General features: G+C 25.8%; 4 protein-coding genes across 11 annotated transcripts in view; 3 read left to right on the forward strand and 1 right to left on the reverse strand.

Annotated features, from left to right (window-relative positions):
• The window catches only part of LOC113551438 (protein Malvolio), a 28,758-nt gene extending 21,645 nt beyond the window's left edge, over positions 1 to 7,113 (forward strand). For 4 of the 6 annotated variants that reach the window (XR_003405122.1, XR_003405123.1, XR_003405124.1 and 1 more), the window contains exons 5-14: positions 2,177 to 2,315; positions 2,406 to 2,561; positions 3,274 to 3,432; positions 3,493 to 3,540; positions 3,624 to 3,782; positions 3,841 to 4,064; positions 4,127 to 4,343; positions 4,451 to 4,524; positions 5,315 to 5,415; positions 6,495 to 7,113. Coding sequence is in view for 1 of the 6 variants with exons in the window: in XM_026953684.1 (XP_026809485.1) it covers positions 2,177 to 2,315; positions 2,406 to 2,561; positions 3,274 to 3,432; positions 3,493 to 3,540; positions 3,624 to 3,782; positions 3,841 to 4,064; positions 4,127 to 4,343; positions 4,451 to 4,524; positions 5,315 to 5,348 (1,210 nt within the window). In the remaining 5 variants the exon portion in view is untranslated. Of the gene's footprint in view, positions 1 to 2,176; positions 2,316 to 2,405; positions 2,562 to 3,273; positions 3,433 to 3,492; positions 3,541 to 3,623; positions 3,783 to 3,840; positions 4,065 to 4,126; positions 4,344 to 4,450; positions 4,525 to 5,314; positions 6,093 to 6,494 lie in introns of those variants that run through there. The other 2 variants (XR_003405121.1, XM_026953684.1) reach the window with 2 other exon arrangements.
• Positions 7,114 to 9,352: 2,239 nt separating this feature from the next.
• On the reverse strand, positions 9,353 to 11,335 carry LOC113553474 (ubiquitin carboxyl-terminal hydrolase MINDY-3 homolog). 2 transcript variants are annotated; one of them, XM_026956825.1, is made up of 8 exons: positions 10,982 to 11,335; positions 10,794 to 10,917; positions 10,584 to 10,732; positions 10,404 to 10,515; positions 10,191 to 10,344; positions 9,989 to 10,126; positions 9,745 to 9,904; positions 9,353 to 9,684 (listed from the first exon to the last, which is right to left on the reverse strand). In XM_026956825.1, exons 1-8 carry the CDS (start codon positions 10,990 to 10,992, stop codon positions 9,378 to 9,380), a joined length of 1,155 nt encoding a protein of 384 aa, XP_026812626.1. In that variant the 5' UTR covers positions 10,993 to 11,335; the 3' UTR covers positions 9,353 to 9,377. The 2 variants fall into 2 exon arrangements, with proteins under 2 accessions (XP_026812626.1, XP_026812625.1); XM_026956824.1 differs by having other exon boundaries at positions 10,794 to 10,930; positions 10,982 to 11,333.
• Positions 11,336 to 11,725: 390 nt separating this feature from the next.
• Positions 11,726 to 16,650, forward strand: LOC113551651 (cullin-2). Its single transcript, XM_026954023.1, has 11 exons — positions 11,726 to 11,900; positions 13,425 to 13,769; positions 13,833 to 14,121; positions 14,191 to 14,357; positions 14,418 to 14,649; positions 14,713 to 15,099; positions 15,162 to 15,386; positions 15,457 to 15,523; positions 15,596 to 15,795; positions 15,866 to 16,063; positions 16,130 to 16,650. Exons 2-11 carry the CDS (start codon positions 13,450 to 13,452, stop codon positions 16,256 to 16,258), a joined length of 2,214 nt encoding a protein of 737 aa, XP_026809824.1. The 5' UTR covers positions 11,726 to 11,900; positions 13,425 to 13,449; the 3' UTR covers positions 16,259 to 16,650.
• A 516-nt stretch (positions 16,651 to 17,166) lies between these two features.
• Positions 17,167 to 23,058, forward strand: LOC113553908 (paired mesoderm homeobox protein 2-like). 2 transcript variants are annotated; one of them, XM_026957483.1, is made up of 6 exons: positions 17,167 to 17,372; positions 17,676 to 17,788; positions 17,862 to 17,988; positions 20,786 to 20,909; positions 21,428 to 21,530; positions 22,824 to 23,058. In XM_026957483.1, exons 2-6 carry the CDS (start codon positions 17,680 to 17,682, stop codon positions 23,015 to 23,017), a joined length of 657 nt encoding a protein of 218 aa, XP_026813284.1. In that variant the 5' UTR covers positions 17,167 to 17,372; positions 17,676 to 17,679; the 3' UTR covers positions 23,018 to 23,058. The 2 variants fall into 2 exon arrangements, with proteins under 2 accessions (XP_026813284.1, XP_026813282.1); XM_026957481.1 differs by lacking the exon at positions 17,167 to 17,372 and having other exon boundaries at positions 17,394 to 17,788.
• The last annotated feature ends 821 nt before the right edge of the window (positions 23,059 to 23,879 follow it).

Genomic DNA, 23,879 nt, shown 5'->3' on the forward strand with positions numbered 1-23,879 from the left:
TACAAATTTAATATATTATTATATCATAAATTGATAGAGGATAAACAACTAGCAGCCATTATGTGCACCACGTTTCAGATTTCAAAATATTCTTATGATAATTATAAGTATTTTACCCAATATAAGTTAAATTTATTGAAATTCAAAATTAACATTTATTTACCTTGTTCATTCAATAATGTATAAATGGAATGTTTTGAAAAGAAATAGGATACATTTAAGTAGGTACTTAAGAGGATGTCATACCCGTATGTGTTTTCTCTGTCTTACTAACTTATATCATAGCAAATTTGTGTTCAGCAGAATCTATTTTATGTTGTTAACTTTAAAATTGAAGTCAATTTACCTATCATCAAACTTAAAGATAAGATAATCTAGGGCAACATGTAGACTTTTATTGATGTTTTCATTTCAAAGTAATATAAAATATTAAAACTTTAAAAATGCTCACAACTCGTTTTAAAATTAAAATAACTCATACAAGTATGACACCCTCTTAATAATTAATTATATACTTATTCTGATACTTGTGAATTATTTATATTAGTACATATAATATTAATTAAAAAAACAAATACAGTGGATTCCGCTTAATGTGGGCACGTTGGGACCAATCCTGTTTACCCCACATTAAGCGGTTGCCCATAAAAACCAAAATTGGTTAAAAAAAAAAAAATTATAATATCAAAAAAAATCAACAAAACCCCTTTCTGCGTGCATTTTTATTTTTCCCAATAAAAATGTACTTATTGTAAAAAACACCAGGAGGATGGGAAAAATATTTAAAAATTATTCAAATGAAACTACCCTTAAAAGTTGATTAAGGATTAATTTTTGGCACATAATTAGTTTATGATATATATATTTGAATATTTCAATAAGTATTATACTTAAAAATCTATACTTATCTTTAAAATATTCTGGACAAAAAGTACTACAAGATAGATTTTTTTTTACCAAAAATCAATAGTATCATTAGTATCAAATTGTGTAATAAGTAGGTAGTTTTTCACTTTGCACAACAATAATATTTTCAGTCGTTTATTTTTCATTGAAGTTTACAATGTTACTGCTAGGTAAATGTAACTGGCCGTATATGTGGTAATGTTTATTTTCAACAATAGAAACTACAAAAAACTAATTTGTGCCATTTATGGTACAATATGAAGAAAAGGGTTTTAAGATTTAAATGGTACCTAGTGCTTTTTATTACTTTCGATAAACACAATCTCATAGATATAACGAAATTCGATTAAATTAGTCGTTTTTAAATACATGTGTATATTCTAATACTATGATAAAATAAAAATTGCTAAAACTAAAAAAATATGTTTAACATCATTGACTTTTCTATATTATTATGTGATCATGTCTTTGAATTTTTCAGTTATCTCTAAAGTAATTTCTTTATTCATTCCATTACTTATGTTTTACACTTTGGGTAAATGGTTCACTATACAATTTCTAATTCAGTCGTATAATGTTTGGATATTGTGGCAATGAACTTTTTGGCAATATTATTTAAATCTATTAATTGATATCCAACTAGGAAATCATTTATTAAACAACTGCATTTATTAAATACTTTAAAATTTAAAAATATTTTTACTACTAATATTGAAGGCGGTAATATTAAATGATTTATTTTTAATATGCAGATATAACTTAATTCATATCATAATTTCCAAATAACTATGTCTATATTCAAAATAAATGTATTTACTCTATGGTATGATGGTTCAAAAAAAAAATAATGCATAATAATAAAATAGATTATTAAAATTTAAGAAATATTAAGTATTTATTTTATTAGAATTATGCTGGTTTTTTGTAAATGCTATGTTTTTTCATAATTTTTATGCAATATTCCATTGATTATATGTACAATATATAATCAATGAATATTCTTAATTACTTTAAAATTTAAATGATCATTTATTATTATATTAAATTATTTATATAGAAAATTATCTAGCTAGCCTTTTCAATTTTTTACTCTGATTACCTTGATGTATAGGCTATTTTTTTATGCACATACTATGTTGATTTTCCTCAAAACAATTTTATAATGTTTAAATTTTTTGTATTGAATCTACAGTTTATATATTTTTTTGGCCTTTACTAAAATTTAGAATCAGTATAATAATCAGAAAAAACAATATAACAATTAATTTAGGATACCACTTTGGATAGGAGTGCTGATCACTGTCATTGATACTTTATCTTTTTTGATGCTGGACAAGTATGGACTTCGAAAGTTGGAGCTAGTGTTTGGTCTATTCATTGTTATAATGGCATTGTCATTTGGATATGAGGTATTAAATATGTTATCAAATTAATTTTTAATAATTATTTTTAACCTTAAATTTATGTATATATACTTTTAAGCTTATTGTTTTTTCTAGTTTGCAATTGTTCAACCCGATATAAAAGATATGGCTAAAGGATTAGTTACTCCTTGGTGTTCAAACTGTCAAGAATCTGCTCTTCTTCAGGCTGTCGGAATTATAGGAGCAATCATAATGCCACATAATTTATACTTACATTCAGGCCTCGTTAAGGTAAATACAATAATAATAATCATTAATTATGGTTTCATTCGGGCGCATGTAAATTCCACCGATTACAATCTTTTTTGACCTTTTTTCATATAAATTTCACCGGTACAATTTTTTTTACTTGAAAAATTTTAATTCCATTGCTTTTACACAAATTTAAAAAATATACATATAATTATTAATTATCAATAACAAACAGCTGGTTAATAATAAAATAACTTAAATAAAATTTAAAATTTGGATTGACAATTAGATACAGATTTGACGAAAAAAATAATTGTAATCTGTGGTTTTTACCATTGGTGAATTGTGTTTTAAATCGGTGGATTTACAATCACCCTTTCATTAAATTATCAATTTCATACAATACAGTCATATTATGTAAATAATGTTTAAATAAAATAATAAATTAATAAAGCTATTTTACTGAGAAAGAGTTAATCTTAAAAAGAAAAAAACCTCCTAGTATCAAACCAATTAATTAATTAATTATTTGGAATGTAGTAATATTAATCTTAATAATCTTGGATAGTAATCTTAAAAATAAATTTAATGAATAATGATATATTATTTATTTATGTAATATCGTTTACATATTGCTTCATTTATATCAAATCACATAAGTATAAAATTGTTGTTAAATTCGATTATTTTCTAAATGTGATGAAGAAATTAACAAAAATAATTCAATATAAAATTTGTATTTACTATTTAGTCTAGGGAAGTTGACAGAACCAAAAAAGACAAATTACGAGAAGCCAACTATTATTTTTTTATTGAATCTACTATTGCATTATTCGTATCATTTGTGATCAACGTGTGTGTTGTATCAGTTTTTGCTCACGGATTATATGATAAGACAAATAGTGATGTGGTAAGTTGAATGTATAATTTTTATTTCTTAGTATTAATTCTTTATTTTTTTTATGTATAGTTGGAGATCTGTACCAAAAACAATAATACATACTCAGATATTTTCACAGTAAGTCATTAATCAACGGAATTAAAATATATTATGTGTATATTAACTATTGATTTATTTATTAATTTTTTCAATTTTATTAGAATGATACCGAATTAGTTGAAGTTGATATATATAAAGGCGGAGTATTCCTTGGTTGTCAATTTGGCATAGGTGCCATGTATATTTGGGCTATTGGTATTTTAGCTGCTGGTCAAAGTAGTACAATGACTGGATGTTATGCTGGTCAATTTGTAATGGAAGTATGTGATGTCAATTAATATATTAATATTCATAATAAACATATAGTATATATTTTAGGGTTTTTTAAATCTTCAATGGAGCCGATGGAAAAGAGTTGGGTTTACTCGACTGGTTGCTATAGCACCCACATTTTACGTGGCATTTTTTAGTAATATTAATGACCTGACTGGTATGAATGATCTATTAAATGCAGTTATGAGCTTACAACTACCATTTGCTACACTTCCAGTAATTGCATTCACTAGTAATCCTCGCATCATGGGAGAATTTACCAATGGATTGTAAATATAATTTAAATAAAAATACACTATATAAGTCATTTTAACTGTTTATTTATTTTCAGGGGAAACATTTTAATAACAATTATTTTGTCTGCTATTATAATAAGTATAAACATATATTTTGTAATCCATCACACAATTACTAATTTCACTTATAATTTGCCTTTAATAATTGGAGTTATGGTATATAGTACAATTTATTTATTAATGTGTGCTTATCTCACACTACATCTTGTGATCAGTATGCTGGATGATTGTAGTGTGCTACGTAGAAATCCAGTAAGTATTATTAGGATTATTATTTTTGTATTCATCTTTTAAACATATTTTAGTTTATGTTTCACGTGGCCAAGCAGATTAATAATTAATTTAAAAATAAATTTCAGTTTGTTATTCGATTTATTGGTCCACAAATTGGAAACACTTTTTCTCAACATCAACAAACAAATTCACCTCCAAGGTAATAAGTTAATGTATTTATAACATTTTTAATTTGTGAAATAATTATTTAAATATTTAATTATTGTTCTATATATTATCAATGGTTATTTTGTTCTTAAGAATTAAAAAGATGTTGTTTCCACATGTTTTGACAGACTTTATCTTACTTATACATATATTTTTTTTAATCACACATAACCTTCCTTTTAATTTAATAGTAATTAGTGGGTGAAACTATTAATATTAAAAATGACAGTAAAATGAATTCATCTGAATGTAAAATTTACTGTGTTATGCATAATAATATGGAGTCAACACATGTGCATATGATGCCCTCTTAATTTAATTTATTAAAATAATTAAGGCAGATTATGGTTTTTCATATCATAAATTATGTTTCAATAATTTTTTTATATATATTTAATGATCAATTAAAAATAAAGTAGATTACATATCAATGATAAAAATACTGTTATTTTAGTAATATATTTTCTTATATTTGTGAAATAATTAGTTAATTTGTCTGTGACATATAGTCTAATTTGTAGACAAAATAGTCTTGTTAATTTAACAATTATGTAATTAAAACTACAAATTACAAAAGTAAAATTAAAAATTATATACCTGTTATAATTGTTTGTTTCTTATCTGCATGCAATAACTTTGGTATTTATTATAGTGTTGTTTATGCTTTACGTTTGGTAAATTAAATTTTTTTAACATTTGTTGAGTAATTCAGTTTTTACCTTAAATTACAGTACTATAATATTTTAGCTTAATTATATTTTTATTTTTTATTAAAATAATAGCAGCCAAGATGACATAACAAATATCAAGCTATAATAATGAATATGATGAAATGTTGTTGCATGTGTCAAAAGGATTGCACTTAACACCATACAACTAGCAAGTATTTAACTAATATTATTTATTTATAAATGCTAACTTGCATATCTAAACGTATTAGATACAGGTATCCAGGAATATTATTTTAGGTGGGCCCAATAATATATAATTTTAATTTGAATGACGAGATCCAAAAGGATTGTAACTAAATTCCTCCTTTGAGAATATATTATTATGGTTAAAATTATTATAATTTAAAATGAAATGTTTCAAGTATCAAATAGTAATTGACATTTGTAATAACAATTTTATTTTATAAGTCCACAAAATATTTGTTTCTGAAACCTGTTGCACTAAAATTATCCAGGAGGCAATCCCCCCCCCCATTGTCTCAGGTTTTAATTTTTAATGTAATTATTTCATAGTTCATTATTCATATTTCGTAAGAGATAGATATCATGTTTGCCCTTAAAAAATCGCTCAATCCCTATCCCTTCGATTGGCCTAGAATCGCTACTGATTTTATTTAAGTTTTAATTCTTGTTCTACTATTATTTTTATTTATATTAATCAATTAAATTATTTAGTATAAATAAAAACTGCATGTGATTAATATTAAACTATTAATAAAGTAAGAGAAAGAGCATACATTTACTTCATTTTTAAGCAACAAAGAAAATAATTGACAATTATTTAACTGATAAAAATAATAATATTAATAAACGCTTATAGATTTGTTCATTAAATAAAAAAATCCTTCTGATTGTATGAAATTTAATTTAAACAACAGTTTTAGGTTCTGTAAATAACATATGAATTGGTCATCTCAAATTCCTTGAAAAATATTGATTATGATTACTTACTAATTTTTTATATCTTATCAGGACCTTCAGTTTTTTCTTTTTTCTTTTAATGAATAAAATTAATGTAACCTTATGTAATGCATGTTTTGAATTATTTTTTTAAATTCACAATTATAAGAGTAATAATTGCACACTTATTGGTTATAGTAATATGTTTATTGGTCAAAAAAACTCCTATGTTTAACAGACACATTTTATTTTCTAATTAATAGTTATTTTAACCATTTCAATTTGTATACTACCTTAAATAATATATATTTATATATGTTTTGTAATTCAGATTAAATGAGAAACACATTGTGGGCAACATTATCTAGTTACTATTATTGTTATATACATCTGATGGAAAAAATAGTGACTATCTATTCTAGATTTTTGTTTGCTGTAAACAATATTATATAATATTTAATTATTATTAATTTATTTTCAAATTGCCTATATTTCTATTTTTAATTATTATACATTTTAAAGAGAAAATATTTTTTTCTTTATTATTTATCTTAATTAATAATACAAATGAAATCTAATCAAATGACTATCGAATAGTATATACAGATTAAAATAATCTAAAATTATTATTGTACGTACATGTATACAATTGAAACTAAATAGTGATATAAATCATCATTGATAATATATATATAAGTGTGTGCGTGTAAAATGTTTCTAAATTTAAACGAAACTTGTTAAATGTATTAACAACTGTCATTGTTTATCATTTTTAAAATTTTTTTTTCTAAATATGTATTTATTACAAAGTGTATATTTATTTTATTTTATACAATAATAATCATAAGGTTATTCAAACTTAGACAAACCTTTATAATTAAACATTAACTTTTCTTTAAGTAAATAGTTTTCATAATAATTATTAATTATTTTCATCTTACGTGTATTCAATATTATTGTTATTTATTTGTTTTTGTAACATAACCAATTATTAAATTGTATACAAGAAAATGTATATCTAACAAATCAATATTGTATACACAGACAAAAAAAGCATATTAAACATGTGATAAAAAGTTGTTATTGAAATTGTGTTTTAATTAGAAAAATTTATTATTTGTTATAAATTAATATAAAATACTAGATATATACCTATATTTATTGACATGTAAATTATACTCTTTGCTTCAATTATTAATATTATATGTATATAATTTTATATGAAAAAATATGTATTTTTGTCTTTCACTTTATGATATAAAATGTATACTTAATTGTATATACCTTCTTGGTAAAATTACATATTTAAAAATAATTGATGTTACCCTACTTATTACTGTTATTATTTTTTAAGAACACATTTATATAAATTTTGTACACGATCATTATATTATGTGCAATGAAAATTATTAACAATTATTTTGAACAATAAAGCATAATGTTAAGTAAAAAGAATAGACACAGTGAAAAGTAATATGTAATATATGTATTATATAAGTTAGAACATAAATGTTTTATCTATAATTTTGAATGTACTTATATTTTTGATTTGGCCATTTACTTAACAAATATATTACATAATATGTATTGAACTTGTTCTTTTCCAAAAATATTTAAATTATAATAGAATCCCAATGAAATGTATCATTATTTTTAACTATAAATAACATTTGATATATACAAATCCATATTACTACAATTATTAGACATTATGGTAAACCATACACGAGACTAAATAAAACATACAGAACTATGATTAAAAATTTGATTTGACTTGACCAGACTTGCCAAAATTAGTGGCAATAGAAGTTATCAATTTCCAAACTAGCTATTAAGAAACAAGTATGATATTATTCTAATATTTGTGTTTCATTCACTATACACAATCCCTGAGGTTGGGGTGATTCCAAACTATACTTAAATGACCAAGTGAGATTTGAATAATTCCTAGATATTCCAGGTAAATTATAAACTTAGCTTAAAAATACACTTTGAAACATGTCGTCGAATCTAATAAAGAAAATCACTTATGCAGTTTAAATATAAATATTTTGATGGGTACAAGTAAAATACTAATATATTGGACTATTTTTTTTTAAGTTAGGGGGTGTCCAGACATGTGGACATTCTTTCCCTACCAAAAAAAACTTCATTGAAGTAACATATCCAGTTCATCTTATTTTATCATATAAATGCTTGTTATATTTAAAAAACATTGTTCAAAAATTAGTATTAGTAGTACATGCAATGGTGTATTAATTGATTACTTTTATAATTCCTGGTATTTTTTACTAAAATTTTGAAACAGAGTATTTGAAGGAAAGTATTATATACTTAAGAAAATATTTTTATACCAACACTGAACAAATAGTCTTATAACTAACAATTATCATACTGGATTACTTAAAACTTCAATACTAATACTCAAAAGTCAAAGTATAAGCAAAATTCATAATTTTATCTAAATACAAAAATAAAATGGGTTTATAGATTTTCATTTTGTCATTAAATAAGTAAGTCAAATTATAATTATCTGTTATAACTTAATTAGCAGATATAAGAAAAATTGTGCTAAAATATTATTGTATACCATGACCACATAATAATTATAAGTAAGTAGTTTTGTTTAGAATTTAGTTAGTCACCAATGATCTAAAGTATCAGAAACTTCAAGCTTGTACTATTTTTGTAAGTATTATAAAGAAAATATTTATTTATTTAAGTGTTTCTAAAATCATTAATTATTAATAAAGCTAATTAATTGATATAATATGTTGTAGCTTATTTGGTCAATTTTAGATGTTTTAACAAATGTTATAATAAATAATTCACAAAACTTAATCAAATCATAAAATATGTATTTTTTTATAAATATGTACATAGTAATAATATTTATAAACATGAGATACTTGGATTCTGTATTTCAACCTAATATTTATTGTTTTAAATAAGCTTTCAAAGAATTGAAAAAATATTAATGTATAGTGTCCAACAATATAATGAAAAATTTAGCAAAATATAATTTTTAAATAATCAGAATATCATAGGAAATGTTTTTAGTATTACAATTTTACTATTTTAGTAAAAATGATGTTACAATTTGCAGTGTTAAATTATAGTCTTATAAATGTTTTAAATTAAACTACCCATACATTTAGTAAAAGTTATATATATATATATTTTTTTTTCTTTGACACTTAAATAGTATTTAACTTTAGTTAATTGAAGGTGTTACATTTCCTTTCCATTGTATTTCAATGTATGGCCACTTGGATTGTAAACAAGATTGCAAATTGTTGTCCTCAGATATGCATATAACATCAGATTCCTGGATAATAGCATTACCTTCTATATATGTCACTTTTGAATTAGAATTGGATCTTGGTTGTCCATTGTAATGAAATACCATAAAAACATCTGGCGTTCTGGTTTCTTGTTCGGAAAAAAACTCTTCCATAAATGATGGCATTAATATGATACCTAGCCCTTCGGAATCCAATTTTGAGGACATTAGATTTACACTGAAAAAAACAATAGTATCACACTTCATAATCTACATGGCAGTTAAATAAGTAACATACTATTCATCATCAGATACAAGGTCTAATTTTTCCAATAATGGCTTTAGACTTTGAGTACTAATGAAATTATTGCCATCTTGATCAAACAACTTAAATGTTCGTCTAGCAATGTCAGCTTGTGTTTCTTTACTCACTAAGTTTTGGTCAAATGAAAACAGAACTGTAAGAGTTTAACACATTAAATTTAACTAATTTTTATAAGTTTAAGTTAAAAAAAAATATTATCAAAAAATCTCTTTAGTACCAGTAAGATGTGTATCGCTGCCCAATACCCAGACTGGGTTACATGGATTTTTTAAATAAGTTCCAACTTGACAGTATCTTAAATGTTCTAATAAGGTCATAAAACCGACTTCACTCTGTTTTTCAATACCTTGCAATTCTATGACAAATATGTGGTTTTATAAATATTAAATAATATTTAATTATTAATTTTCTTAACTTACTAAGCCCAGCTACTACTTGATCGTTATTAAATACATTAGAAACTGCTTGTCCTGTAATCATCATATTGATTAAACTTTGGCTACCATAACCAAATTCTTTATCAATCAATGATACATCTAAATCACATATTTCTTCTTTTAATTTAATTAAACCCTACAAAAAATATCGTATTAATTAACTTTAAAATGTATATTAAAATATATTTAATTTACCTTAGAACACATGACTGTATACAAAAATAACAAAACACCAAATGTATCGCGCATAAAACTTATATGGTTGTTTAAAAAAGTTTCTATACTATCCTTATTGACTTGTTCTACTCTGAAAAAATGTAAATAAAATAATTCAACACTTGTCGAAAAACATAAATTAAAATCAACTATACATACTTAAGCATAGAATGAAACTGACTGTGTTCAAGGCACCCTACCTTATCATCAATATGTACAAATTTCAATATATCACAGCCAGCTGTTGCTTGGCAAAGGATATCACAGGCGGCTTTACATAAAAGATGATTTTGTTCTTCAACTTCAGCCTATAAAAAATATTTGAAAGTTTAGCAAAACGACATTGAACATTAAGAGTTCAAAACATACTTTTTTCCAATCATTGTCAACAGATTTATTGTTGACAATGTTTTTGATAATGTATGCCTGCATCGGTGCTAATACAGCACAAGGCCCACCCTCGAATTGCACCAGGGCTGTAGGTTCATCATCACTGAAACAAAAGCCTGACAACGATTATTTAGGTAATCCATTGACAAACAACTGTGACGGCTTACCTTGGGTCCATCGTTGGAATATATCTTGTCGTATCTGCTGACCCCAGGTAAGTTTTAAAATCTCTTCCAGCTCTTTGTCGTCTGGAGAGGTTTGTGGCTCTGTTGCCTCCGTTTCCGCCATTGTGACTGTTCACAGCCAATTCATTATTGTCAAAAAAAAATAAAATTAATAAAATACAACTTACTCTCAACGTTTTAACGCTGAGAAATTAACAATTGAGATTTAAATTTTAAACAAGTGTCAAGAACTACGTCAGTAGAGTGATAACTATTAACTATTAACTAGTAACTACACTGAAAATCATTTAAAGTGCTTCAAAAACAAAAACCACAGGTTGTAGATAATCTTCAACCGTGTCAAAAACCTAACAAATTCAAAATTATGTACCATAACCTAACATTTTTTTTTATCATTTTGTGAAATATAATAATAATAACTCGCCTAAACACAAATGTAACATAATGTAAATATAATAATATTATATATAAATATATTGGTACCTATGCACGTATGAGTTTCTAATTTTTTATTTATCAAAGATTCCTTTAACCTTTTCAATTGAATTTTTACGTTTTACGTGAAAAATTGGAACTTTCATTAACTTTCGAGTCTTGCAAGTTACGCATCACTTTGGCCACACTGCCGAAGGGTTCTCTGTGACAAATTGTGTTTATTTTACAATCATTGATAGAATCTAGAAATATCTATAATCGTGATTAATTTTGTCCTTTGGGTAGTTTTTTTTTTTTTTATAGTACTTCGTACATCAACATTCAACGTCAGTTTTATTGCAACTTGTTACTTATTTGTTTCTATTAATTTGATCTCTAATATATTATTGTCGCTGAATTTCACAGAATCCAAACGACAGAAAACGCCGCAGGGATATGGAATAACAGATTCTAGTGACGTCTCCAGGTATAGAAACGCAATAGTGATTTTCCAATGTTTAGTAAATATTTTAGAAGTCCCCACACATACAACCCAATGTTAAGTGGTTGCGCAATGATGATTGTTCATTATTTGATCTTAATGTTAACAAATATGGTAACAATTATTAATTTACATAATGATAGGTAGCATAGTTTAATTATTATTTCCCCACATAGGAATATGAATTAAAAAGATTTAAAATATATTCACCTTAGGTACTTCTTTAAAAGTATTTATTTTTTTTTATTATATTGTGTAGTTGGTTTAAAATTATCAGAAAGATTATTTTATTTTTTATTTGCAACATTTCATATTTTTATAGCATAGGTATTATATGGACTATAGGTACAGGCTGAACTCTAAACAGTCATAAATTTTATATTTATTAATGTACCTAGGTACCAATTTTGTGTATACAAACATTTAATTTAAAACTAATATATTTTTTTAAGCTTTAATACATAAATAATTCTTATTTATTTTTACTACCTTCAAAATATATTAACTGCTAAAAATATGTATGTATTCTTGTCCGAATTTAAATTTTTAAATGTAATTATGCTTTTTAAATATTCAGAATTAATTAAATTCATACCTAATAAATTATTCAACAATAATTGTTAAATAGTTAAATTACTCATAAGAACAAAAGATATCCTCTATTAATTATCTATAGTACAATATAGATTCTATATTGCAGTCAGTTTAAAAATGGATAGTTTTGTACATAATGAATTGGCTTGTACATCAACTCCTTAATACCAAAATCAGCAATGATTGTATGCCAACCATTTTTGATTAGTTATGGGTGCGTGAGTAGTGGTAGCTCGTACCAGTGACAATAAGATAACGAGGACAGTTTCAATATGTTATCGTCCGTTGAACCAACTATTATTGAATACAGTATAATTAAAATATTTACTCAATTTTAATACCTATTAATTTTTAATTTTATTTTGTACATACAGTACCAATTAAATGTGCTTTTCTAAATTCAATGCTATTTCTTAGTACAACTATTTTTAATAGATATAGTTTATTAGGTACTATTTATTTTGTTCTTACTTAGATATTTTAGTTATATTTTTTATTGTTTTAAAATTTAATTTCTTTATTGATATAAATATGTCTATGGAGGACTAAGAAACTTCTCTTCAATAACCTATAAAATTAAAAGTAATAAAAGTTAAAAATAGTTAACATTTTTATAATAGATTCACAAAATAGTATCACCCATGCTAATTGATTTATGAAACATTTATTTTTATACTATTCTGTAAAATAATTGAGTATTTTTTAAAATAATATGAATTTAAAAATTTTAGGTAATTGATATTACTTTATTATCTAATGACAATAAGTCCTAAGCTAGTAAAATCTTTTTGAACTAATTAATTATACACAAATATCTTATTTAGTTTTCATTTATTCAAAAATGATGACTCAAGTACTAACTATTTTATTTTAATAACTATAGTCTGTTATTTTAATTTGATTTTTTATCTCTAGTTGTATTAAAAAAGATTCAATAAACATGTCATTAAAACCAAAACCAATTAACTTTACGGAAAAATGGAACAGTTTACAAGAAACTGTAAAAGGTGTCATAACACTAGACACAGTTCCTAGGGATGCATGGAATGAACGATTCAATGATGTTTACTCTATGTGTGTGGCCTTCCCAGAGCCCCTTGGTGATCAACTTTATGACTCAACAAAGTTGTTCCTAGAGAACCACGTACTTGAACTATTGACTATTATACAAACCGGAGGTACTGCAAATCTGTTACAAAATTATTATACATATTGGCAGAAGTATAGTAAAGGTGTCAAATACCTACATTCACTTTACCAGTATGTATTTTCTTATCTAATATTACATATTAAATTATATATAATAATTAAAAAAATGTCTAGGTACCTTAATAACCAACATATAAAAAAACATAAACTATCTGAAGCAGAAGTCTTATATGGAAATATTACACCAGATGCCACTGAACAGATGGAGGTTGGAGAACTAGGACTTGATGTGTGGAAACACAATATGATTGTACCGCTGAAAGACAGTATGCTCGAGTTATTATTAGATGAGTTTGACAAACAAAGACATAACATATCTATGACTACATCTTTGGATATCATTGCTGGTGTTATAAACTCATTTGTTGTTGTTCAGGAGTTTAGAAAAAAATATCCACTTGAAGTAAATATTAATATTTATTTATTATCAAATAATAAATTATGTTTTAAATTAAACATTTATTTTTTACAGTTGTATCAAAATTATTTTGAGCAACCTTTTTTGGAGCAAAGCAGTGAACACTTTAAACGTGAAGCTGCAAGATTGTTACAAGAATGCACTGTGTCTGAATACATGGTTAAAGTGTTACAAATATTAAGAGAAGAAGGAATTAGATCAAAAAAATATCTTCATGATAGGCATGTTTTGACAATAATGAAGCTATAATTGTACAGAATATAATTGTTTATATTTTATAGCACTTTTACTAAATTACGTGGACGATGTCGTCAACATATGGTTGGTGATCATTTAGATTTCTTACATGGAGAGTCTGAAGCTATGATAAAGGAAGAGCGACGAAATGATATGCACAATATTTATTTACTTTTACGTGAAATTAAAGATGGAATGACCTCATTAGTTGATATTTTCAGAGAACACATAAAGCAACATGGTATTAGAGTTATTGAATCTTTAAAACAAGAACAAGTATGTTTTTAATACACAATTTTAAATCTGGATTACAATTAATATTTATAATTTTTTATATAGATATATGTACATTTTGTTGAGGAAATTTTGGATGTACATAAAAAGTACAAATCTATAGTTGTAGATGTGTTCAACAATGATTTATGCTTCAGTGGTGCTCTTGATAAAGCATTTACAGTAATCATAAACTATAAACCAGTAAAAAATCAATCATCAAAGTCCCCAGAATATTTATCAAAATATTGTGATAATTTATTGAAAAAATCATCAAAAGGCATGTGTGAGGGTGAAATTGATCACAAATTATTACAGTCTATTACTATATTCAAGTATGTAGATGATAAAGATGTATTCCAGAGATTCTATCAAAGACATCTGGCAAAACGATTAATACATCAACAAAGTCAGTCCATGGATGGAGAAGAAGGAATGATCAACAAATTGAAAGTAAATTATTTATCAATATATTGTTAAGTTTGTATTATTTTATTTATCATGTTTGTTTTTAGCAAGCTTGTGGCTATGAGTTCACGAATAAATTACATAGGATGTTCACTGATATCCGAGTATCAGAAGGATTAAACGCAAAATTCCATAGTGAATTCCTTAAACCTACTGATGAGTTAAATGTCACTTTTTCTATGTATGTATTGCAAACTGGAGCTTGGCCTTTAGGATCGTCAATTGTGTCATCATTTGTTATTCCTAAACAACTGATACCTTGTATACAATATGTAAATATTTAAAATACAAATAATATAATAATAATATTTGTTATTTACAACCAATATTTATTGTTTTTAGTTTGAAGAATTTTACAAAGAAAAATTTAATGGACGAAAATTAACATGGCTTCATCACCATTGTCAAGGTATTTTTATTTTATTAAATTATTATTAAATCCTTGGCTTTTATTAAAATGTATTTTTTATCGTATCAATAGGCGAGTTAAAATTGAATTATTTACAAAAAGTGTATATGGTGACAATGCAGACGTTTCAAATGGCTATCATGTTACTATTTGAAGATCGTGATACAATAAAATATACTGAAATTCACGAACTGCTTCAATTAAACAACGATCAGTTTCAAAAACACATTAATAGCTTAATAGAATGCAAATTGTTACTACTTGATGGTGATGTAAGTAAACTCATTAATGATTTTAATTAACTTAATTTCTTACTATGCTATTTTTTTAAATTTTTTTCAGAACGTATCATTAAATATGGCATACACCAATAAGCGTACAAAATTACGCATAACATCAACTCTCCAAAAAGAAACCCCACAAGAGGTTGAACAGACTGTTAATTCTGTTGAAGATGATCGTAAAACATACTTACAGGCTGCTATTGTTCGAATAATGAAATCGCGTAAGATATTGAGACATAATCAACTTGTGAACGAGGTAAGTAAAATAAATAAAAATGTGTAATATAATATTTACTATATTGACAATATCTTTATGTTTTAGATACTTTCCCAATCAAAGTCATTTGCACCATCAATTGCACTTATAAAAAAATCCATTGAGACACTAATTGATAAAGGATATCTAGAACGCACTCCAAATTCATCTGATGGCTACAGTTATGTTGCATAATATTTTTAAATGAATACATACTAAATATATACATATTAATTGTATTACTATTTGATTATTATACATAATTACTTATGTTTTCAATGTATTGAAAATGGTTTTTGTATTGTATATACTTTATATATTTTTTAGAATTTTATTTGTTCTTGTAAACTCTAAATTGAGTATCAAACTAATCCTTTTAACACAATAGGTAATTTAATTTAATGTCATAGATTTATTATCAGAAAGTGTTTGTTTGTATTGTTACCCAATATTTATAATTAATTGTTGTGTTGATGATAAACAAATTAATTGGATGTCATTTTAAACAAGCTTTGTATAAGTTGACTACCTATTACTATGTTCAAAATGTTGATATATATATATATATATATATATATGATTTAGCACAATGTCTTATAAGACCAAGTAATCAAAGAAGTAGATCATTGTTTGAATTTAAAACTTGAAATAAATTATATTATTGTAATTATAATTAATTTTGTATATATAATATACAGGTATTCAATTTTTTAGCATCTCATTTTCATTTTTATTTTTATGAAAAAAATTCCTTTAAAAAATTGCAAAAGATCAAATATTTCCGCATAAAACTAATTTTGTCGTTAGAAAGCAATGATTTGGATCACTAAAAGCAGAAAATGGAAATTGTATTTAAATCCGCGCCCCTGAATATTATAACAACTTATAGGTATTGCGATGACAAAAGTAGACGTGTGCGAAGACTCAGAGAGCCATATATATACACGACATTAGTAATATATTTGTTGACATTCAATATATCATTCTACAGTTACATTAGAAAAAATAAAATCGATATGTTATGCAAGAGAATAATATAGTCGACCGAATCCATTCGCGCTAATCAGGAACGCACTTTTGCTGCTTCCGTAGAAGCTCGAAAGTTCAAATCGTGTACTCCGTTCTTCGTAGCTGACGGCAAAACGTAATTTTTTTCTTAATGTAATAATAAAACGTGTCCTAGTTTGCAGAACAAATGATATATTATTATATTGTACACTGTACAGCGTCCTAACCGAATTACGCTCATTTAATTATAATAATAACACTAAGGTTCCAGTGACATAATTAAATTTGTCATCACCATAAGGTCAGTAGTATAATAATTCACAACCGATATATTTAGAGGTGTACACACGAGAGGAATAGATCCTTCCACATAGACCAATGATTTTTAATTTTTTAATACCTAATTAATAGTTCAGTAATTCAGTATAAGTACTCAGTAATTTAAATATTTTACAGTTTAAAAATAATTAGTTCAATATCCCTAATCCTTCCACAATGGGAAAATTGTGTGTACACTCCACTGGATGTATTATAGTTTATTGTTACTATATAGTGTAAATTATAGCCGTAAAAAATTCTGTAATAAACATGATGTGGCGTTTAGGGGTATGGAAGAGAAGGCAATACTCGACATTTCAGATCTGCGTTGCACAGAGACGGATCCCGGGGATACCACTACGGTGCTCGACGGTCTTTTGGGAGCTGGACCGCACTACGGTAGGTCGTCAGGCAATCATATATCGTTCGTGTTGTTAAATAACGTAATAATTTACTCTGTCGTCGTGTACAGATTACGGCGATGTGACCGGCTGCAACAGTCCTACGGATCGATGTGACGACAACGATCAATCATCTGGATCTCTGAGCACTGACCAAAATTCCAATAACAACATCAAGAGGAAACAACGAAGATACAGGTAACCAATCACAGTAGCCAGTAGGTATACACTAAGTATGTATGGACGATTTTTGTTTTGGTGCTAGTAGTTATAAGCAGGGATGAACATGGAATTTCAAGAAAAATATTTTTAAATACTTAGATATACCTATCTAATATAGTAATATAGCTATCTATCTATCTATCTAAATATTTATATAAGAAAAATCTAATATAATTTTAAAAATACTGTTCTTACTACCTAATAAAGTATTTCGTCTGTTTTGAAACAACGAGGTTTTAGTGGTTTTACTAAAAATAGATAAATACATAAATACTCGAGATTTGAGAACAATATATTTTGTTCTTGTATTTCAATTTAAAATTTTATGATATAAAAAGTAAAGTAACTATTCATTGGATATTCCATGCTTATAGTCGCTGCTTATTGGATTCACGGTTAATGGACTAAATCGCATAATGGACAGATTGGTCCCAATTCACACGTATACTTATGTATAAAAAAAAATTGTCTATTGGACACAGTACTCATTATACTGGTTGATAGGCAACGGGGTCAGTGTAGAATGCATCATTCAGCATATTTTCAAAATTAGTCCATATTCCCGATTTTATCATCACTTATTTTAACAATTAATACTCTGTTTTATGCTATTTCTAAGACTTCACATTGAAAAGAATTAACATTTAAAAAACAATTTCTTATTTTTTCGTTATCATTTTTCATATTTTTTTTTTGTGGAAGACAGTATATATTTGAAATATATAAATAAATACATAATATAATGAATATTTTTTAGTAGAGGTACATAGCTAAATTTAATGTGTTTTTACAATGCATATGTTGATGTTTTTTTTAAATTTTGAACCTTTCCCTTTATTGACTTAGTTGGTAAATGGACTCAAATAGTCTGGTCTCAAAGAGAGTGCAATAAGCTCTACTTATATGACCTATCTACATAAATATCAATGACAGCCTAAGGCTAGACATAACTAGACCTCTAAAACGTGAGGTGCTAAAACTGTTGACAGTTTACCAATTGATGGTATTTCACTAAAATAATAATAGTTAGGTAAAAAAAAACAAAGGGTGTTAAATTGGCTACCATTGAATTGGCTCCCAATTTTGGGTAAATATAAATTCTACCCTTGAATTGGCTCCTGAAAAAATGTATATTTGATTTGGTTCCATAAATTTTTTAAATATTATTATTTAACCAAGGGTTCTCATATTATAGGCGTTTTTTTTTACAACATCAACTTAATAATATAACCTGGCTCTGTATATTTAGAGATTAAGACCTGTAGATAATATAGTCTACTGCTGGATATATCTATATTGTTTATATATACAAATTTATTCGATTTCATCTTGGACAATCTTGGTATAGAACAATAAAAAAGTTTGGTCTTTCATCGGAATACATACAAAATACAGAAATAGGCCAATATTTAACGTATATATTTGGATTGCCATTCCTAGATCCACAATAGGTTGGGGGTTACTTTTCCGACGAATTAGCTGAAATACAGCCTATGAATGAAAAACTCACAAAATTTAATGATTATTTAGTAGAAAATTATGTTGACAATGATTCAACATTTCCACCAGAAATTCGGGCAGAAAAAAGCAATAGTACTGGTATTTGTCGTACATCTAACTTGTGCGAATCTTTTAATTCCAAATTTAATTCTCAATTGTATTCTTCACATCCAAAATATATTATATAGTATTCAATCTGATACAAAAATTATTATAAGGAGTTCCAATACAAAAAAACTACACAGGAAAGAAATTAGAAATAAAATACATTTTTTAGAAGATGAAATTAGTAAATATGATACTGGTGTAAATACGAGGTTTTAATATATAAAAATATTAGCCAATAAGTATAACCCCGAAAAATAGTCTAATATAAAATTTTTATTTAACTTATTAATTTGTGTGTATAAATTTTATAATGACGCATTTAGCTAAAATATTGTCTATTTTTTAAATTTTTAAATTTAATCTTGTATTTATATAATATACATACATTTTATAATGACGCACTTAGCTATGACATTGTCTGTTTTTAATTTTTTAATTAGTGTAACGATGTAAAATATAGGAATTACGAATTACGTACTATAAATTATTAACATTTTGGTAATCAAAAAATTTTTGAAAAAAAAACGGTAAGGAGCCAATTCAACAGTAAATTCTTGGGAGCCAATTCAATTGCACCGGTTAAATTTAAACTTGGGGGTGCTAAAGACCTTTTTGCACCCCCTCCCCTAGTTTTGAAAATTCGTATAAATATATTATGTATCTTTTTCTATCGTGTAGGAACTAACATATGTATTTTTTGTACCTCCTACTCTCGTGTAGGAACTTACATTTGCCCCGTGAAACTACTGAAACTATTTTTTAGAGACACCAAGTGAAATTTCGTTATTGTTTTTTAAAACTTCAATAACTTTTATTATAATATTAAATTAAAATGTTGATAAAAATTAAAAATATAAATTAACATGCGTATACTCAAGAATAAAAAAAAATTATACTTAAAAAGTTTATTTTGGTAAAAGTAAAAAGTATAAACCCTATAAAATGTATTAGTGTACCTACACTAAGTCATCGCCCATCAATATAGTCTAGTTTATATATACATATATGATGAGATGCACATTGTAGCATCGCTCTTAAAAACATAATTGTGTTGTAATTAACATTTAATATCTATATCTATAATATTACTTTTAATATGAACGAAACGAATACTATGACGACTAGTCGTAGCTGGTGTATGTTATATTTGGATTTTTGTTTTCAGAACGACGTTTACGAATTTTCAACTAGAAGAATTAGAAAATTCATTTCAGAAAACACATTACCCTGATGTATTTTTTCGCGAAGAACTGGCAATGCGAATTGATTTGACTGAAGCTAGGGTGCAGGTATCGATATTATTCATATACCAAGTCCGGATTAAGGGTGGAAGGGGCACGGACACATGGTATTCCAAGGCTCATTTCTTTTTACAAAATAAATTTTTAATGTGCACACATAAAAACACAATAAAAATATTCATATTACAAAACTTTACTAAATTATAAATTCATAATCATTTGATATTTGATGATACATTTTTTAAATTATTAAAGACGGCAATTGTTCCCACAAATTGAATCACGTATGATGGTTAAGTTATAAAATTTAGAATCTACTCTGTGGTAATTTTTAATACTTTATAGCTACTAAATTATTATAATGAATAGGTAATTAATATTAGAAGTAAGACATTAAAATAAGAAATGTTAAAGTTTGAGAGTTGAAAGGAGTCTATAAAGTTTCTAGAATCTCTGGAGACCAATGGTTCTTTAATCCGGACTTCCATATTATTGGTATTCAGTAGGTACACTTTCCGCAATCAATTTAAAATTGTTTAAACAAATGTTGTCTAACTAATTTATAGGTATGGTTTCAAAATCGTAGAGCCAAATGGCGGAAGCAGGAAAAAACTTTGGTTTCCCAGCATCAGAATCAAAATGAACCAATTATAAGCCCTTGTTTAACAGGTTAGAAATTAATAATTAAATCTTAAAACTATAATTTTTCCTGCATGATAGCTTGACCATATAATATATACCAGTGGCGGATCCAGGATTTAATTTTGGGGGGGACCCATAGTCCAAAACGCAAATCTTAAATTTTTCTTAAATTTTTTATGTATTTTTAAAATACATACAAATATGTGTATTTAACTTATGTCAATGGGGGGCGAGGTCCTTCGGGCCCCCCTTAAATCCGTCACTGATATATACTCATGTACAGTTTATATATATATATATATATATATATATATAATTATACATAATATTATTATACAATAATAAAATGCTGTATAATATTAGGTATAGGCAGTAGAAACTACAATAATACACCTATCATTTTTGTTATATTTCGAAAAATGCTAATTAAGAGGTAATAATTATGAAACTATTTATTTTTAAATTTTATTATAAGCTTTTTTCTACGTAGAAATGTATTCATTTGAATTTTCATTTATATATTGCCAATGACTGATTGACCTAAACCTAATTACATGTTAATCAGTAGCCACCAGTAGGTACTAATATAAAAAAATCGTATACAGTTGTCCGTGTATCCTGTAACGCATTTAGACGTCGACACGTCGTAGAAATGTTTAACCAATCTAACGAATAAGTAGAGCTAGTTATCTGGTATAGGGGAGGGGGGTTACTTTTGTATTACTTATAATGAATATATTAAATTTGAATTCAATGATAAATCATTAATAATTATTGTACTTATACGAAAAACGATTCTGGTCTTCTGGGTGAAGGAGATTGGTGGAATAGGTATATTTTATTAAGATATAGTTTATCAGATATTGCATCATTTATATGGATAATTAGATTATTATGAGTATTTATTCTTAAATTCAGTCAATATTATAGATTTAACTAATTTTTGCGTGTTACTTAAAAACTAAATCCGACATATTGACTGTATATCATAAAATGGTATAAATGGGTTATGAATATTATGATATACGTATAGCTTAAAATTAATCTTAATAAAAGCTTTTTTTATGTCTAGACAATGCTAATCTGATTCGATTATACTTAAGAGTGCTTTGATGGAGTATCTATCACACGTTATGAAACACGTTTTTTACCTAACGTGATGACTAAATATAACATTTTATTTTTCATTAAAAACATTGGTTATAGTTTTATACATATTATATAGTATATTTATTATACTGTATAATAATTAATAAGTATAAACAATATATAGTATTGTATAAATGTATTTCAAAGCATATTTTTTTCATTATTTTTCAGATAATCCATTATTCGGAAACTCGTCTAGCCTTCTTCCTCAGCCAGATTGGAACAGTCTATGCTCTTATAATTCATTTCAACCATCAGCGACGTTCGATAAGGATCTACAAGCAATTGACATCGACAATGATTTACTTCGATTCAAAACAAGAGAATTACACGAAAACGATATGCTCATGTCGCCACCTTCATAGACATTTATTAATCATTTGTTAAGTAAATTGTTAATTAAATAAACTATTACTATATACCATTATGTTAAATGTCTGTTTTTTAACACTTATATAAATCATAAGCATAACCATAACTGTTCCGCAATTTTGGAACAGAATCCATACAGGAGTCAGTTATTTGGTGATATAGAATTCAAGGTTCATATTTAATACACAGTCGTATAGTATAGTATTAAATACTAACCCACTATACGTGTGTGTAGAAATAGTCGTATGAAAAATTAGTCTTTGTAAAAATACTATGCATTTTACAATGGGGTAGGCCATTTGCGAATTATTAATTATTATTCAAAACGGCTAGCTGTTTTTCAGGCTTGTTGCAGACACACTAACAGCAGTTAGGCCTTTTATAAACTACAATTATTATAAAATAATTTTATTGTAATTTATTATTTATAAATAAATAAAAAAATAAAATATAAAATATAAACTTATGAGTCCGTTGTGTTGTCGTGTTGTCCACAGTTTTTGACTGTTATATAAATGTATATTTACCTATATTATAATCGATAGGTTAGGTACCTACGGCCAGCTATTTTAAGGCTTTTTGCGTGCTTGTAAATTAATTACTTAATGTTCATCATTGGATTTAGATATGGATTGACATCGTGTAAAACAAATAGATGTGCTTGTCGGAAAAATAATGTATCGTTTAGCTCAAAATACCTCGCAAAAACACATTTAACAATAAGTAAATATAAATATATTTATAAATTTTCTTTTTTTAGTTATTTAATAACATTAGTAATATATTTTAAAAATAAATTAGTAAAATTAACTATACAATAATATACAATTTCACTAAATAAACACAATAGGTATT

This window comes from Rhopalosiphum maidis, chromosome 2 (genome assembly GCF_003676215.2).
Source record: "Rhopalosiphum maidis isolate BTI-1 chromosome 2, ASM367621v3, whole genome shotgun sequence".
NCBI classification, from domain to species: Eukaryota; Metazoa; Arthropoda; class Insecta; order Hemiptera; family Aphididae; genus Rhopalosiphum; species Rhopalosiphum maidis.